At 54.2% G+C, this 16,483-nt stretch overlaps 1 protein-coding gene across 4 annotated transcripts in view; it reads right to left on the bottom strand.

The window, feature by feature from the left end:
- Positions 1-3,541: 3,541 nt before the first annotated feature.
- Positions 3,542-16,483, bottom strand: part of USP7 (ubiquitin specific peptidase 7) — a 63,155-nt gene continuing 50,213 nt past the window's right edge. For all 4 annotated transcript variants that reach the window (XM_059153895.1, XM_059153896.1, XM_059153898.1 and 1 more), the window contains 19 exons: positions 15,569-15,725; positions 14,430-14,574; positions 14,075-14,205; positions 12,935-13,069; positions 12,567-12,668; positions 12,326-12,431; positions 11,574-11,666; positions 11,418-11,485; positions 10,962-11,062; positions 9,883-10,036; positions 8,565-8,632; positions 7,984-8,092; positions 7,817-7,894; positions 6,968-7,068; positions 5,866-5,965; positions 4,885-5,004; positions 4,659-4,730; positions 4,430-4,520; positions 3,542-4,155 (listed from right to left, as the gene is read on the bottom strand). In XM_059153895.1, the coding sequence (XP_059009878.1) occupies positions 4,049-4,155; positions 4,430-4,520; positions 4,659-4,730; positions 4,885-5,004; positions 5,866-5,965; positions 6,968-7,068; positions 7,817-7,894; positions 7,984-8,092; positions 8,565-8,632; positions 9,883-10,036; positions 10,962-11,062; positions 11,418-11,485; positions 11,574-11,666; positions 12,326-12,431; positions 12,567-12,668; positions 12,935-13,069; positions 14,075-14,205; positions 14,430-14,574; positions 15,569-15,725 (2,038 nt within the window). In that variant the 3' untranslated portion in view covers positions 3,542-4,048. The remainder of the gene's footprint in view (positions 4,156-4,429; positions 4,521-4,658; positions 4,731-4,884; positions 5,005-5,865; positions 5,966-6,967; positions 7,069-7,816; positions 7,895-7,983; positions 8,093-8,564; positions 8,633-9,882; positions 10,037-10,961; positions 11,063-11,417; positions 11,486-11,573; positions 11,667-12,325; positions 12,432-12,566; positions 12,669-12,934; positions 13,070-14,074; positions 14,206-14,429; positions 14,575-15,568; positions 15,726-16,483) is intronic.

The raw sequence follows: 16,483 nt of genomic DNA, 5'->3' as shown, positions 1-16,483 counted from the left end.
GAAGCTGGGCCACCGCCGGTAGCTGTGGACGCCCAGGCCGAGCCAGTCTGTGTGGGCAGAGGTGAGGAGGTGAGGGCCCAGGCTGGGGTTGAAAGCAAGCACCCCGGGCAGCAGCCAGACACGGCCCTGGACCCATCTTTGCCGCCCGCCCACTGCGAGGCGGACTCTGCGAAAAGGAGCCTGAAGGGTCGCTTCACCGGTGAGGAAGGGAACAGGTAAGTGCCATGGGGGCTCCGCGTGTACTTTTCCCTCCCAACATCGTAACACATTTTCCTCTTAGAGACTGATTTATGAGAGAGAACGCGCAAGCGATCGCACACGCACAGGGAGCAGGAGGCAGAGGGAGAAGCAGAGACACTGCGGAGCAGGAAGTCCAACGCAGGACTCGATCCCAGGACCCTGCGGTCATGACCTGAACCAAAGGCATAAGAAGCTGAACCGACTGAGCCACCCAGGCACCCCGTTTTATCACACCTTTGCGCCTTTACCAGCTCCGGGCAGACGGTGGTGTGCACACGCATGCCCACTCCTGGATCCCTGCATCGGTGGGTAGAAATGCAGGGACCCGCCCTACAGTTCTGCTCTGACCCCTCGAGAAGCCCCCGTGGGCCTGGCTTCAAAGCCTGCCGCAAAGGGAAAGGTGGAAAAGAGCAAGTCCGCACAGGCTCCGGTCCCCGCTGGCAAGGCAGAGGAGCTGGGGAGGCCCCGTCTTACTCTGCTCCCATCCAGTGAGAGCCCGAGAAGGCTCTGCACTCACGAAAAGGTCAGGCAAACCCACTAGGTTTTAGGTTTTTTTGTTTGTTTTTTGTTTTTTAAGATTGTATTTACTTGACAGAGATCACAAGTAGGCAGAGAGGCAGGCAGAGAGGGTGGGGGGAAGCAGACTCCCGGCTAAGCAGAGAGCCTGATGCGGGGCTCGATCCCAGGACACTGGATGATAACCTGAGCTGAAGGCAGAGGCTCCAACCCACTGAGCCACCCAGGTGCCCCTGTTTTAGGTTTTAAATAGAGGCTCCAAGTGAACCAACTGCTGGAACAACCCATAACATGGGGAAAATTGGGCTAGCACAGCCTTTTCCAGCGGCGCCTGGGTGGCTCAGCTTAGCATCTGCTTTGGGCTCAGGTCATGATCCCAAGCTCCTGAAATGGAGCCCATTGGGGATCCCTGCTTCTCCTTCTCCCCCTGCTTATGTTCTGTCAAATAAATAAAATCTTAAAAAATAAAGTGAATGGCTTTTCCAACACAGTAGAGCTCATTAACGACTTGCAGCAATTGAAGTTAAATTAAAAACCCACCTTCAGCCCCTTGGGCGGCACGTCCGGGGCTCGGCAGGCACAGTGGCTGTGGCTGAGGCCCCGGGCCCTGCAGACACAGCAAGATGCAGGGAGACTGCGGGCCCCCGACTGGACTCCACGGGGGCACAAGGCTCTCACACGACGTCAGACACGGCCCCGTGGTGTCCGTCAGGGGCAAGGCCTGGTGCCAAGGGCGATCTCGGACAGCTGCTCCCGCACAGGCCGACCACTGACCGACCGCTCCAGCCACCACACGGCACCCCGGCTCCCGGCCCCTCCACGGCGGGGTCGGGGGGCTCTGAGCACCCTTGCCCAGTTTTATCGAGTTCTGCTGGAACCCAGGCTTCATAGGACGGGGTGGCCGCTCCCAGACTCGGGCAGCAGCGCTGAGCCGAGCCGAGACACTGGGGAGCTCCGCTCAGGCCCCCAGCGCCAGCGTCTGTGCCGCAGGGCGCCTTCCGCACAGGTGTCCGTCCCCGACACCACGCACGCACCTCCACCGCGCCTCAAAGCCAACAGGGACGCGCGGCAGGAAAGCCTTGGCCGAGGCCCGCCTGGGAAGACACAGTCCTGAGAGTCCGCTGTCCCGTGTCCAGAGACCGGGCCTTGGCGCTCCGAGCAAGGCCAGCAACACAGTCGAAAGACGCCCCCGCAGCCCCCGTGGGACGGCGCTTCCTCCCTGCAGGGAACCCTCAGGGAAGGCAAAGGCAAGACCGGCACCTCCTCGCGGTAAAGCGAGGCCGCTTCTCTCTGCCCACGGTGCCCACGTGCAGGTCACACTCACGTGCCATCACGTTCCCAAGGGACGCATCTGTCTGGGGAGTCGGACGGCCAACAGGCAGGAACGTCCTCAGGGTTTAGAATGAGCTGAAGGCAGCTCCACCCCGTGCCCCGAAGAACGTTTTATCAACTCGGACGCTCAAGCCCCCAGCCGGGAGGGAACGGACAAGTAAACGCAGAACACGTCCACACTGCCAGCTCTTCATAAGAACAGTCACTTAACAGCTTTGGGGACCACACTTGCCAGCTCCCCGACCAGAACCGAGCCACGGCCAAAGCGAAAACAGAAGATCGACCACGTAATGATGCTCAAAGTCATATACAGACAAAGGCCTCGCTGGCCTGGCCACACCCCTCCTACGGCAGGAGGGTTCGGGGCGCGCGCGGGACGCCCCTGCAACGTGCCACCTGCGCGCCTCGGGAGACAGCTCCTGGGGAGCAAAGGCACACACGAGGCTGTGGAAACCTGGAAACCAAAGTCATTTTGAATCCAAGACCAGCGCAGAGCCCAGGAACCTGCGCGGACGGGTCTGGGCATCACTTCCCACCGTTCCGGTACTATTTCTAGCCGCCTCCTGTGTGCCCGGGTTCCTCCCGGAAAACCTCCTCTTACTTGAACTTAAACGGTCCACTTTCGCCTCAAATGGAAGGCAAAGTCCAAAACCCCCAGGAGACCAGGACCATCCGTCAGCAACACGACCAGCAGGGGGAACAGAGACCTCCCTCAACCTCCACGCCACTCAGCGGATTGTAGGTTTTATAGAAAATTTTATTCAACATACAACATTTTCCAGCAAAAAGGCAATATACAGGAAGAGTTGGTGTACATTGCTGCTACAGAAACAAACAAAACTCCTGGAAAAGGATGAAAAATGAGTGTGATCTGCTGATTCTATTTTACTGCACTCAAAACTAGACACGCAGCCGGCATTAGCTCCAAAATAAAAGGAAACAAGCCTGGGACTGAAATAAAACTACACACAATGAGTATCAACATCAGTGAAAGTCACTTAAATGCACCCAACAAAGTCACCTCCTCCCAGTGGCAAATTGTACATGTTCATTCATTAAATATACAATTTCATTTCTCTCTTTTTTTTTCTTTTAACTTTTTTACAAAGTCGACAGCTTACTGACCACTAGTGAGCATGCCCCCTCTTTGCTAGAAGACCCTCCTTGTCTCGTTCCGTCTGTTCCGCTTCGAGGAACTTCTACGGACACCCGCTGCACTGCTTGCAGGGACGGTGAGCTCGCTAGGCCTGCCGAGGGGCCGCAGAGCACACCTCCGTCTGACCGGTGTTTCCAAGTGAACAGAAAGACCCGGGACCACCCGCCAGGCCCGCATCTGTATCCGGCGCCTCCACGGTGTGCGCGGCTGCGGAATGGTGGTGGCTGGCGGCTGAGACACGTTTACGGAGACCCAGGCAGCGGGAGGAGAACCGAGGAAGGGGGACAGCACACGCAGTGAAGGAAAGAGCACTATTTATTAGGTTGTGAGTTTCTCTGTTTTGCCTTTACAGATGCACAGAAGGTCATGGCAAGTAGAACGGAGGGAAACACGGCAGATGAGCCTCCACGCGAGCCCAGCGGCAGGGACCGTGACCCCAGGAAGGCAGCCGGGCGGCCTCCGCCCGCTGGGAACACACCAGAGGCCTCTCGCCAGAGCCTCGCGGCCCTCACCCCTTCCCCCCACCCCCATTATGCTGGCGGTCGCCTTGCACTGTGGTTACCGTAAAATAACTCTCATTGGCATCCAAGCTTTATAAAAACACCTTCATTTTGCTCAAAAAGGGCAGTCAATAGATACAGAGAAGCCAAACTGAACAGCCTCAACAAAATAAAATTAACATCAGCAGCAAACCCTCTTGCTGAAGACTTCGGACAGAGTGCACGTGGACCAAAGTTCTAGGCTGTTAAAAAGGGGCACACACCCACGCACGGCCCCTCGCCTTGCACACACTGGGTAAGGAAGTCAGTTATGGATTTTAATGGCCTTTTCCAGGTAAGTGTAGCGACTCCTCTTTGGGGCTTTGTTGAAGTGGTCGAGCCCTAGCCAAGGCCGAGGGTGAGACATGTTACCTGGTGGAGAGAGAGACACGGCTGAGACGGACGGAGAGCAGGCCCAGGAGCGGCAGGGCCAGCGGCCCTCAGGGCGGCTCCCGGGGAAGCTGGGACTCGCAGCCAAGCACCACCCACCCTCACGGAGCGTGCCAGTGGCTTCCCAGTGCGCCCTGCCAGGGAGCCACGACAACGTGACCGTGGCCACGCACCGCTCCTCCCTGCTTCACATGCACAGACGCTACCGGAACCCGCGGTGGGCCGCCCGCTGCTCGGCCCGTGGAAGGGCGCTTACCAGGCTGAGGCTCAAAGTCTTTCAAGTTCACTTCATACTCATCCTCGTTGATGTACTGGTGTCGGCCCATCATCACAATGGCAAATTTAAACTGAAAGACAGAAGGGCCCTCCTCCGTGAACTCCGGTCACAAGCAAACGCTCACCTCTGGCCCAAGTCCCAGCTGCTTCCTGAGCCAAGATTTCTGAGTGCGGCCCGTACATCGCTCCCAAGTGCCCAAGGCGCGTACCTTCTCGAACTCCTTTTCCTGGATGTCCAGCAGACTCTGAATCCGCTTCATGACTTCTCTGAAGTGCTCGCCCTGCGGACGGTGAAGGACACGTGTGCACACTCACCTGCATGCGGCCCGCATGGACGCCAGCAGAGCTCCGCATCAGCCCAGCGGGCAGGGGCGGCAGCACGAAGCCCGCAGCACCGGGGGCGGTGGGTCCTCGACCTCGCAGCCCGGCCCTCACCTGGTGTATCCTCAGCAGAAACGGAACCCCGAACGTCCCGAACACTTCCTTGTGGAAGTGCGCCACGGTGACAAGCATCTCGTTCTCCGTGTCTATGTCCACCTGGTCCAGAGGGATTTCCTGCGGACCCAGAGCAGACACGCAGCTGAGCAACGCGGTCCACACACACCAAGGCCGCGTTCGCTTCCGACTCGCTGCTCCAACAACACAGCTGAGGCTTATCTTGGCCCAGCACCACGTCCGGGTCTTGTGAGGATGAGACCTCAGAGGTGGAAGGCATCTGCATTTTTTTTTTTTAAAGATTTTATTTATTTATCTGACAAGTAGGCAGAGAGGCAGCCGGAGGGGGCCGGGGGGGAAGCAGGTTCCCCACTGAGCAGAGAGCCCGATGCGGGGCTCGATCCCAGGACCCTGGGATCATGACCTGAGCCGAAGGCAGAGGCTTAACCCACTGAGCCACCCAGGCAACCGGCATCTGCATTTTTTTAAGAAAACTCTGGGTCTGGGGAGACCAAATGACGTCACTGGAAATCCCAGCCACTCCTCCGTCAACACGGAGCCTCAGCTTCTGGCCAGATGTGCCTGTGGCCCGTATTCACTCCTGAGCACAAGCCGTCTGCGACCCTACATATACGGGGACCGCTGGCAGTCAGAGACACGGTGCCAGGAGCAGGGGAGGGCAGGCGGGGAGCTGTAGGGGAAGGGGACCGACATGCGCTGTGACACACGGCCGGGAGGGCCGCTCAGCTGCACACGCCTGAAGCACTTCCAGAGGAGAATTCTACATTTTCTACATTATGTAACTTCCGTCACAATGAAACATTAACTTCTCAAAATGTGTAAGAGCAAAGCAGCTGCAAGCAACAGCCTCTACTGGTACCACGCATGGCACTGGGACCGCACCCGCAAGTCAGTGCCGTTGGCGGAGGGAGGCGGGTGGCCGTCGCTCTGGCCAGGGACCCCACAGGGAGGGCCGGTTACCTCGATTCGAAACGTTCTACTCGTCGCTGGGGATAAACACTCTAACAGCTCGTCTTCTTGGTGCACACCGATAATCTTGTAGCTTACAATCTCTAGCAGCCTGCACAGAACAAGGGGGGTGTGGACTACATCAATTTGTGTGAGAAAAAGGACTGATGAGTAGCTTCCTAAGAAGAAATTCTTTATCAAATAGCTATCGACAGCTGCTTATTTTCCTCCTCTTCAGAGAGCTGAAAGGTGCAAAATGGGCATCGTCGGGGAGCACACGCACAACCCCGGACAACCCCAGTCGGCGGCCCCCGCGTCCGAGGCAACGCGGCCCCCTGCGGGCGGAGGGATGGAGCTGAAACCGAGCGTCCAGGAACCGCGTGCCCTGTGCCCACGATGGTTCCCAACTGGCAGGACTTGGGAGTGTTTTGCTCCTGCACTCATTAGAGGATAAAGATCTCATTCTTTTCTTAATATCACGGAGCAAACGTTCCAGGAACCGAACAGCCCCAAGGCCTGTTTTGTCCTGGGAGCAGACGTCAGGGCACCAGGACGAGCGGGCCCGACTCTGACATGAACCCTGCCCGCCGAGTCCGGGCTTCTGTCTCCAGGTGGAGAATCAGCTTCACGGGTCAGAAGCGCCTGGTTTTCTCAAACACAACTGAGAGCAGCTCTGCCCAGTTTCTGCTGATACTTTAATCCTCTCTCCACTGTGTTGACTTTTTTTTTTTTAAGGTTTTATTTATTTCTCTGACAGGGAGATAGAAAGCACAAGAAGGCAAGGCGGCAGGCAGAGGAAGAGGGAGAAGCAGGGAGCCCGACACGGGGCTCGCTCCCAGGACCCGAGCTGAAGGCAGACGCTTTACTGACTGGGCCACCCCAACACCCCAGGCGTTGACTTTTCTACCCGAATCTCATCTTTACTACATCTTAGTAACGATCAGGAGACAGGGAAGGAAGGAAAAAAATATGGCTCAACTATGAAATATTTATACACTGCCACAGAAGCCAGGCCGAGAGCCGGTTTGCCCCTGTGCGCGCGTCCAGTAACACGCCCGCGGGGCCCGGGGCCAGCACCTCCCCGGGGACGCCTCCGACTTCAGGAAATACTTGCCTAAGTTTCCCTGACGCCTTCTCCCCGAGCTCAACAGCCTTTTTACATTCTTCCAGCAGGTCCCGGACACACCCGTGCTTATCGGGATATAGTGTTATTTCCTAGGAAAGGGCAAGATGAAAGAAAACATAAGGGGGTCTCTGCTCACACACACCCACGTTGCTGGGAAGAGGGGAAACACTGCACGAGATGTTCACTTGTCCCCAAGACCCCCACGACATCAGGACACCCCCACCCTGAACGCCCCGATGCGTGCACTCTGTCCCCCGGCCCCACCCCAGGGGAGTTTAAGAAATGCCCCGTTGATGCCAAAAGGTGGCCATTCACAGAACAGCTTCTCAGGAAACTCCCCACACAGAAGGCCATCTCCTAGTCTGCTCTCTGAGCAAAGGGACATCGAGAGAGAGTGTCGGCCTCGACAATGACCAGAGTTGGACTGGAGGATGTCAGCCTATCAGATCCACCCAGGTGAGCATGTTTATGGCACATGGCGTGCACGGTCATTCGAAAGTGGCCGAGCTACAAAGGTGAAGTGCTTGGTTCCGAGCAGGGACAGACCTCCTAGAGCCACCACCTCATGGGGGTAGGGCGCGCCCTCGGTTAACAGCGGGGGTCTGCATCCTCCACTCCCCCACCCCCAACCCTGCTCTCAGGCCCCCTGCTGTTGCCCAGGGGGCTGGGCAGAGGCAGAAACGGTTTGAGAAGCAGTGGTGGTGGCAGGAGGGGGCGGAGGGCCACTAGCACCCTTCTTTCGTTGTTTTAGTTTTCAAGGGCTAGACAGACAAACACTGAACACACACCAATGAAAATAAAAATAAATAAAAATTCTTATCATTAAAAAGCACGTACCTCTTCCCTAAACTGGCTATTTAACCAAATACACTTAAAACTTCGTCTGTTTTCAAAGTCTGTGATTTTCATCTTAAGCTGTTGAGAAAAGAGAGACCGTCAGATATGTCTCCACAAAACCCAAGCCTGTCCTGACCATCCACGGTTACGTGAATTCAGACTCATACCTGCTGATAGTAAAGCTTCTTGGGTTGTCTAGGCTTGAAGAACTGTAGGAGATCTCTTAAAGTCCCTTCATAATTATGTCTAAGAGGGTTACCCGGGCCGTCCCTATAACTGCACAAGAAAAAAGCATAAAAACAAATGACTTGTTTACCTAAAATATCCGTGAGCATAAAACAAACCACTGCCCTTACGCCCAGAGCCAAAATGTAGGCCCAGCACAAGGCTTCCCTACACACTCCTGTTTCCAGAGCCCTGAGGGCCCCTGTGGCCCCACCTGTGCTCTCGGCATGGGGATACGGTGCGCGCGAGCCTAGGTGGGGTGGACCTGGCTGGATGCGCGGGAGACGCGGGGGGTCACGTATCTAAAAAGTCCGTCGGGCTCTGGGTGAGGCCACCCATGCCTCGGACGTCAGGAAGCAGGGCGGTCAGGATGTGTGAGGTGACCACTCTCTATTGGAAACTAAGTAGGGGCATGTCAGGTGCCACGGCCACCCCACTCGTGGGATTAGTTCCACGATGTCCGGATCAACTCTGGAGAGCAGGCAGTACAGACCCTGATGTGAGGTGATGGGGCCCGCCTTACCCTTGAGACTTGAAAAACTGGAGCAACATGGGGTCGGTGTTGAGCCTCTGGGCCACTGTCTTTGCAACCTGGGAGGAAGAAAGGGACCCGAAGTCAGAAAAGGCGGCTTGTGTTGGGGAGTGAACTGAATGAGCTTATAAGCTTTACCACTAACTATTTACCTAATGTTCTCAATAAAAAACTGTGATATAAACAGCTTGAATTTTCATGGCCTAAAAATCCACTACCTGCTGAGAATAAACCACTCCCCGGTATATCCCCAGCAGTGCATCGGTGAAATTAGCTGTTAAAAAAGTATTTTTTAGGGGCACCTGGGCGGCTCAGTGGTTAAAGCCTCTGCCTTCAGCTCAGGGCATGATCCCAGGGTCCTGGGATCGAGCCCCATGTTGGGCTCTCTGCTCCGCGGGGAGCCTTCTTCCTCCTTTCTCTGCCTGCCTATTTGTGATTCCTCTCTCTCTGTCAAATAAATAAAATCTTAAAAAAAAAAAAAAAAAGGTATTTTTTAAAGGAAAAAAAATCCCTTTAGCCTGAAACCACAACCCTGAGATTAAGACCTGAGCTGAGATCAAGAAACAGACACCTAGCCGCCTGAGCCACCCGGGCGCCCCAACGGTCTCTTTTTTTTTTTTTTTAAAAGATTTTATTTATTTATTTGACAGAGAGAGATCACAAGTAGGCAGAGAGGCAGGCAGAGAGAGAGAGAGGAGGAAGCAGGCTCTCTGCTCAGCAGAGTGCCCGATGCGGGACTCGATCCCAGGACCCTGAGATCATGACCTGAGCTGAAGGCAGCGGCTTAACCCACTGAGCCACTCAGGCACCCCGGTCTCTCACTTTTAATGGTGAGGTCCACAGGTTTACTTGCCGATGGCAAGCTGTCACAGAGACAAAGCTGCTCTAGAAACTGCCATCTCAAAAAACCGTATTGTGCCAGGGTGGATGAGATGGGAGCCGGGGGGCAGAGCGAGCACAATCCTGTCAAGAACCAATAAGACGGGCACCTGGGTGGCTCAGTTGGTTAAGCAGCTGCCTTCAGCTCAGGTCATGATCCCAGTGTCCTGGGATCGAGTCCCACATCGGGCTCCTTGCCCTCCGCAGGGAGCCTGCTTCTCCCTCTGACTCTGCCTATGCTCGCTCTCGCTCACTCTCTCTCTGACAAATAAATAAATAAAATCTTTAAAAAAAAAAAAAAAAGAACCAATAAGACCACGGGGCCATCGCCCTTCCTCCGGAACCGAGCCCGTCAGCTCCCTCAGCAACCCTCCCTTTTAAAAAAGGACTCAGTCTCTCTGATGTGGAATCTGAAGCCTTTATCAAATACCTGAAAATAATTCATTCGGTTTGATAATGTAACCACGAATCCAGGATCATTAGGGATTGTTTTATCACAGAAAATGACATCAACACGGTGGTAGAGGTCTCGGAAATATTCTTTTGCAGTGGGTAATTCACTGTTATCATTTTCAGGATCATCCCTGGGGGGAGAAAGAAACAGAATGCAGACTGAATCAAAATCCAGGCCAGGCATAATGGTTTTTTTAGAAAGAAATAAAAAGGCACCACCTCTCCAACCACAGTGACACAGAAAGGTATGGACAGAAGTTCCGACTAACCCCATGGCTGCTAGGAGTCTGGAGTGTATCCCAGCTGCTCTGTCAGCCAGGACAGTAAGGAAGGGCCACCACACTCAGAGGGTGTGCTCGGAGCCTCCCACGCGCCGTGCAAACCCACCTGCTGCTCCTGATCTCGATGCGAACACAGAACACAGAACCGTGTCCTCCTGTTTTATACACAGGGAGGGACTCGGCAGGACGTGCCTCACGGCAGAGGCTGCTCTGGCCCGGAGATGGCAGGCAACCACTTTCCTGCTAAGGCAGCAGGGCCGTAGTCCTGAAGCCTAAAATATTTACTTCCTGGCCCTCCAAACCTACGTCCGCCAAGCGCTGTGCTCGTGCAATCCCCATGACCCATATTCGACACTGCCATGGCCAGATGGCTTCTCCAGGAGCCGCAGCGAGGCTGCCTGCAGACAAAGCATCTAAGACCACAGACCTGCTGGTGTGACAGGCACAGGGACTTCAATGAGTCCCCTCTGCAGGTGTGTACCGGGGACCCTCACGCTGAGGGGCAAGAAAACCACCCTGCCGCTGGCCGGGCTGCTGCCCCGCTCGGAGCTGCCATGCTTGTCACTGATTCTTAGGAAACTGTTTGTTCTATGAGGAAAAGGTTCCCTGCCCACGATCCTCAAACCGAGAGAGAGGCCGACTTCTGTCCACATTCTCAGCTACTTCAAATAAAATCTGACTAACTCAGGGTCTTGACACAGTTTTGTTTCCTACTTCTGGGGCTTATGGGAAAACTATGAGAACAAAGTGATTAAGTCCTTCAAAAAGTACTTACTTCTGGAAGACTATAATGTCACCGTCCATTAGTTCATCAAGGGCTTTATCAAGAGACACGTCGTAGTCCTGAATTCTCTCTGTTAAATTCGGTTTAACTTCCTACAGTTTAAGAGAAGAAAGGTTCCCGATGAGCGTCTGTCCGTGTTCCACACGGCCCGATGCCGCAGGTGCTCTCCTAGAGAATTCCATTCTCTCTGCCCTACATTTCTAGTAAGTGAAAATGCTAACGGGAACGTTACTATCCGCAGGACATAATGATCCCTGAGCCCGAGTGAGGAAAAAAAAATATCTAGACTTCTACAACTGTGACCCTCAACTCAACACCAGCCAGGGCCCCCACCAACTTAGCTGCCGACTTCACAAAACGATGAAGCCAAGGCAGCAAAACACACGAGAAGAGCCCTCCCCAAACCACAACCGATATAGTGTTTACGGAACAACAAGCCGTCCAAACCTCATAGAGGATAAGGCTAGTATCTTGGATAAATCCCGCTCTGTCGCACATAACCGGGAGCAAGTCACCTGCGTTTGAGGAAAACAAGAATCCAAAGCTGTAATGAACCAAGACTTGAGCAAAACCAACCACGAGGGTAAGGGCAGGAGGACTTACGTATTTTACAGGATATTGGTGTGTAGATGTGCCCACAGTAGTTCAAGCTCCGTGTTTTGGGGTCATACATTTTCAAAAATAGCATGACATCATCTACAAGATTAATAAACAGGTTTTGTTAGGATCTTACCACGTGGGACAATGTTCCAAAAACATGAACAGGAGACAACCAAAAGGACAGCCTTTGGCACCCGAAAGCCATCGTGTCCGCCGAGGTTCATCAAAGGCTAAATGACCCTAAGAGTCCAGTGTCATTCCACACATCGGGCCCCCGGGAAACACTAATCCGAGGCAGTGAGGATGGGACTGAGGGCCATACCCTCATCAGGCATCCTGTTTTCAAGGCCAGGTACTGACCAGCTAGTTGAGTGCTGCCGAGAGAAAAAACGAATATTGTGTGTCCTTGCAGCAGGAACGAGTGACCGTTTCAGAGCGAGCATCAGCAGACTCTGACCCACGTGTTATGTCAAACAGAGCCGTGCCAGAAGACAGCCAACCTGTTCACCAGTGCCTTCTCTGTGGCCACTGACGGAGGGCCGAGGCCACAACAGGACACGAGGACTGAGCACGGCCACAGGCTGCTTGCCACCAGCAGCCAGTCAGGCCCACTCAGCTTCACCAAGAAGCCTGAGCACGGGAAGGGGTCCGGGGCATATCTGGAACTGGACTTCATGGCAAAGGAAGGACACAGAACCCCACATGTGTCTAGATGCTGGTCAGGGACCCAGTGCTGCTGCCCCAGGGACACTTACGATCTTTGTCAAACTTGGGTAACGTGGCCCCGCTGGCAGCCAGCTCCGGATCAACGGTCTCCAGGAATATCGTCCATGGATTTTCATTATCGCTCAGCTCAATCATCTATTTGCAAAAGAGATGTTGCTGTTAGTCTACTTCAGGGGCCAATGAGAGTGAAGACCATGGCCACACACGAGTCAGGGGCCAGAGGCAGATAAGCCACGGCGGCACCCGGCACCTCCTGCACGCGGCCCTCACCGTCTTGTTGCCGTCTGCCTCGTTATCCAACATGGCAGGCCGTTTGGTTCCATTGCTCCTCGCTTGCATGGGCCATAATCGAATTTGATCTTGTGGAAATCCCTGCAAAAAATTAAAGCTAAATTAAAACAAAATCAGCTTGTACTTTAATTCCTTATGCATGCCAGGATTCCAGGATTCGAAGAAATGAAATGACAGAGCTCTCCCTGCGGACATGGACAACAGAGACCACCCACCACCCAACCGCCCCCATCAGGGTCCCCAGTATGCCAGGGCTTGAATGCCTGGTCCCTGCTGGTCCAGTGAGTGAGGAAAGGAGGCAGAACCTGGAGGTCAAAACAACCACCCCCAGAACGGCCGGAACTCACCATGGTCTGAGACAGGTTCTGGACAAATTCAGTCAGGGAGGAGTTCTTCAATACTTTGAACACAGTGTATTTCACTTTTTCTTCATCATACATATCATTTCCTTGGTGGCCACAAAACTGGTCCTCTGCAACTATCTGAAAATACACAGAAAACATGCAACAGAGTTTCCAACCGTGAGACCACCCCAAGCAAAACAAATGTTTCAACAGTAACATGAGCTAATCTCATTGTTTCTAGCACCCTTCTTCAAGAGACCCAAGGACACCAGAATCAAAATGATGGAGGACATGGGGCGCCTGGGTGGCTCAGTGGGTTAAAGCCTCTGCCTTCAGCTCAGGTCATGATCCCAGAGTCCTGGGATCCAGCCCCACATCAGGCTCTCTCCTCAGTGGGGAGCCTGCTTCCTCCTCTCCCTCTGCCTGCCTCTCTGCCTCCCTGTGATCTCTGTCAAATCAATAAATAAAATCTGTAATAAAAAAAAGAAAAGAAAGAAAGAAAAGATGACGAAGGACGAAATCAGGAGCTGAGTCAGAAAGTACGAACAGGGGCGCCTGGGTGGGCTCAGTGGGTTAAGCCGCTGCCTTCAGCTCGGGTCATGATCTCAGGGTCCTGGGATCGAGTCCCACATCGGGCTCTCTACTCAGCAGGGAGCCTGCTTCCTCTTCTCTCTCTGCCTGCCTCTCTGCCTACTTGTGATCTCTATCAAATAAATAAATAAAATCTTAAAAAAAAAAAAAAAAGTACGAACACCTGCGCCCCCACACACTCACACCCCCTCCCTGCAGGGCGAGCTGGAAGCCCACTGCCTGGAGGCCTCGGGTTACTGCCCAGGCCCGGCAAGAAGGCTCAGCGCGTTTCTCTTCCCAGGCAACCAACCTGCGGAAAGCAGCGACTGAACCGTGAACCCAAACCTTCTCGAAGTTCACCCCCTTGTTCAGGTCTCCTTCCTTCCCTGTCACCGGTTACGTTTTTCCGCAGCCTGGAGCACCACCTCCCACCGTTGGCCGGCCCTGCCGTGCCCTGCCCGGGGGCCCTCACCCAACACCCTGCTTCCCCCCACCACACCCCCACCCCCACGTGCCCCCCCACCCACACGACGCCCTTGCATGGACAGCGCGTAGCCCAGGCCGGGGGCCGACCTGCACTTGCATGTAGAGGTGGGCTTCCTGCCGCTCCTTCCGCTTCTGGGCCTCGATCCTCTTCTCCTCCTGGAGTCGCTCTACCAGCTGCTGAGGGATGTCGTGGTCGGTGACCGCTTGTAAAACCTCACCTGCACGACAAAGTACAGTCGCTCACCTCCTCAGAAGGCCCCAATGCCATGTCCTCATCAACACAGTCATCTTCAAATCCAAGTCCTCGGGACCGAGAGTCCACATGAAAACCCGCACGCCCCATCCAGCTGGCCAGGAGGCCGCATGAGCCCGGCGGAGGACGGCACCCTGGGAGCGGGGACTCGGTCCCGCAGAGCCGAGCCAAGCGAGGGGCGCTACTCACTGAGCTTGGACTCCCGGATGTACACCAGCATGTAGGCGTTGGTGCAGTGCCGCACGGACAGGTCGTCATCGTGGCCCCCGTAGTTGTGCTCGATGGCCTCCTCCTTCGTACACCTGGACACCACGTCATCGTCGAACTTGCACCACTGGCAGGGAGAGCAGGGAGACGTGCAGGGATAAAGCACACAGGGGAAGAGGCAGGGTTTCCCTAAAACAAGGGACCCGAGGATGGGCCGAACCAGGGGTCTCCACCGAACTGCCTGGCACCCCGGCTGACCCCGGTCCGCACTCGGGGGGACCGGGAAGGTGCATCTGTTGGCTGTTCTGTCTTACACGCCAACAGCCCACTTCAACTGGGAATCAATCGACCATACAACTCTTTACAGATCTGAGATAATCAGGGCACACCTCCCTCTGCTAGTAAAGCTGAACTTTATGGTGTAGTTATGAAATTAAAAGGGGACATTGGATCCTATCATGACATATTATCTCAGCAAGTGAGGGCCTGACTTAAATAAAAGTCAGCAGAGTCTTCCCATCTCATTGCGGACCGAGTCACTTTCAACAGTCCTCAATCTCACAGTGAAAGGCTCACTGTGGTCTGGTGCCGTGTGGGTCTCCCAGCAACTCTCAGGTCAAGCGAGGCGGGCTTGGCCTCTGCTCAGTTCCTCACTGGCCCTAGGGTCCTGGACACGGACCCCGAGGACACCCTGGGCCCCTGGGGAAGACTACGAGAGCAGATCCAGGCAAACCAGGGGAAGACGATGCGTCACAAAGTGGGGACCACCAGGCACCCAGAGGGACTGCAATCGACAGGGGCCCCTGCCCAGGCCCGGGCTGGGGGGAGAACTCTGCTGGCATCCGTAAGTGCCAAATGCATGCCTCACTGGACATACGAAGGGATAAAGGGCCAAGCTCGACACTAATAACGAGAGGCACACAACGTATAATCACTGATTTACTATTCACCTCTGAAGTAGCAGCGATTAATGCACGAAGGCACACAGACACCCCAGAGCCCACAGTGGAATCCTTCGCTGTCCAGGCCACCCGACAGGCACGGACAAAGGCACAGCTCAAGGTCAGGGTGAACGCCCTACACACCATCACATCCAACTCCACCCCCTGCCCAGCACTTACTTTGCCGTCCCCTTTGGGGTTCAGATAAACCACATAATGTCCACCATGATTATCTCCACTGTGAACCAGGACTGCATGAAGGATATAATTTGCAGGGTCCTTAGGATCTGTTTTTTGCAAAAATTCATCGAGTGGTAACTGTTCTGGGAATTCAAACCTATCAAAAAACATTTTTAAAGAAATCCAGGTTTCATTCACACGTGAAATAGTTTACCTTTAGGCTTTTATTTATTGCTAGACGGTCTAATTTACTGGCTGATCTTTTATCTGGAAAGGGAAGCATCAGTGGGACTCGGGAGGTCCCATGAACTACTTCTGAGGCAGCTCCCATTCATCAGAACACGTTAATTACTCAGACATCAGAACAAACTTGAAACTAGGTAGCAGGAAAATGCCTCTAAATGCACTGAGATGCCGGACAGAATTTTAAATTGCAGATATTACACAATGGCCAGTCTTGTGATAAACATACACCATGACTTCTCTAGGATGCGAATAATTCCAGTGTTAGTAATGAGTAATTCTGACTGCCCAGCTTGCAGACCACAGAGCATACACGGTGAGTTTGAGAAACATGGGACATCAGATCCCAACAGTAAGACATGGAAGAAAGGATCCCTGTGCCCCGTGATTTCTAGTTCACATACTGAACTGGACCTGTCTTTAAATGACTGGGGTCCGTAAACATTTTAACAACATGGTCAAAGTTAATCAGGAGAAGTGCCCTGAGAGGCGGGTTGGCAAGGACTTGGAGGAGATGGAGCACACGGAGCCTGAAGGGACAGCCACCCCAGCCCAGTGTCGCCCAATCCTGGCTGCTCTGCCAAATGTTCAGAATTCCTAAAGGACGCCAAAAATCTGGGCTTTTATGCGAAATCTCATGCTTTCTTTTTTTCATGCTGGCAACTAATGCCA

This window comes from Mustela lutreola, chromosome 17 (genome assembly GCF_030435805.1).
Source record: "Mustela lutreola isolate mMusLut2 chromosome 17, mMusLut2.pri, whole genome shotgun sequence".
Taxonomy (NCBI): Eukaryota; Metazoa; Chordata; class Mammalia; order Carnivora; family Mustelidae; genus Mustela; species Mustela lutreola.
Note: the sequence above shows the minus strand (reverse complement) of the source record. Positions and strands in the feature narration are given on the sequence as shown.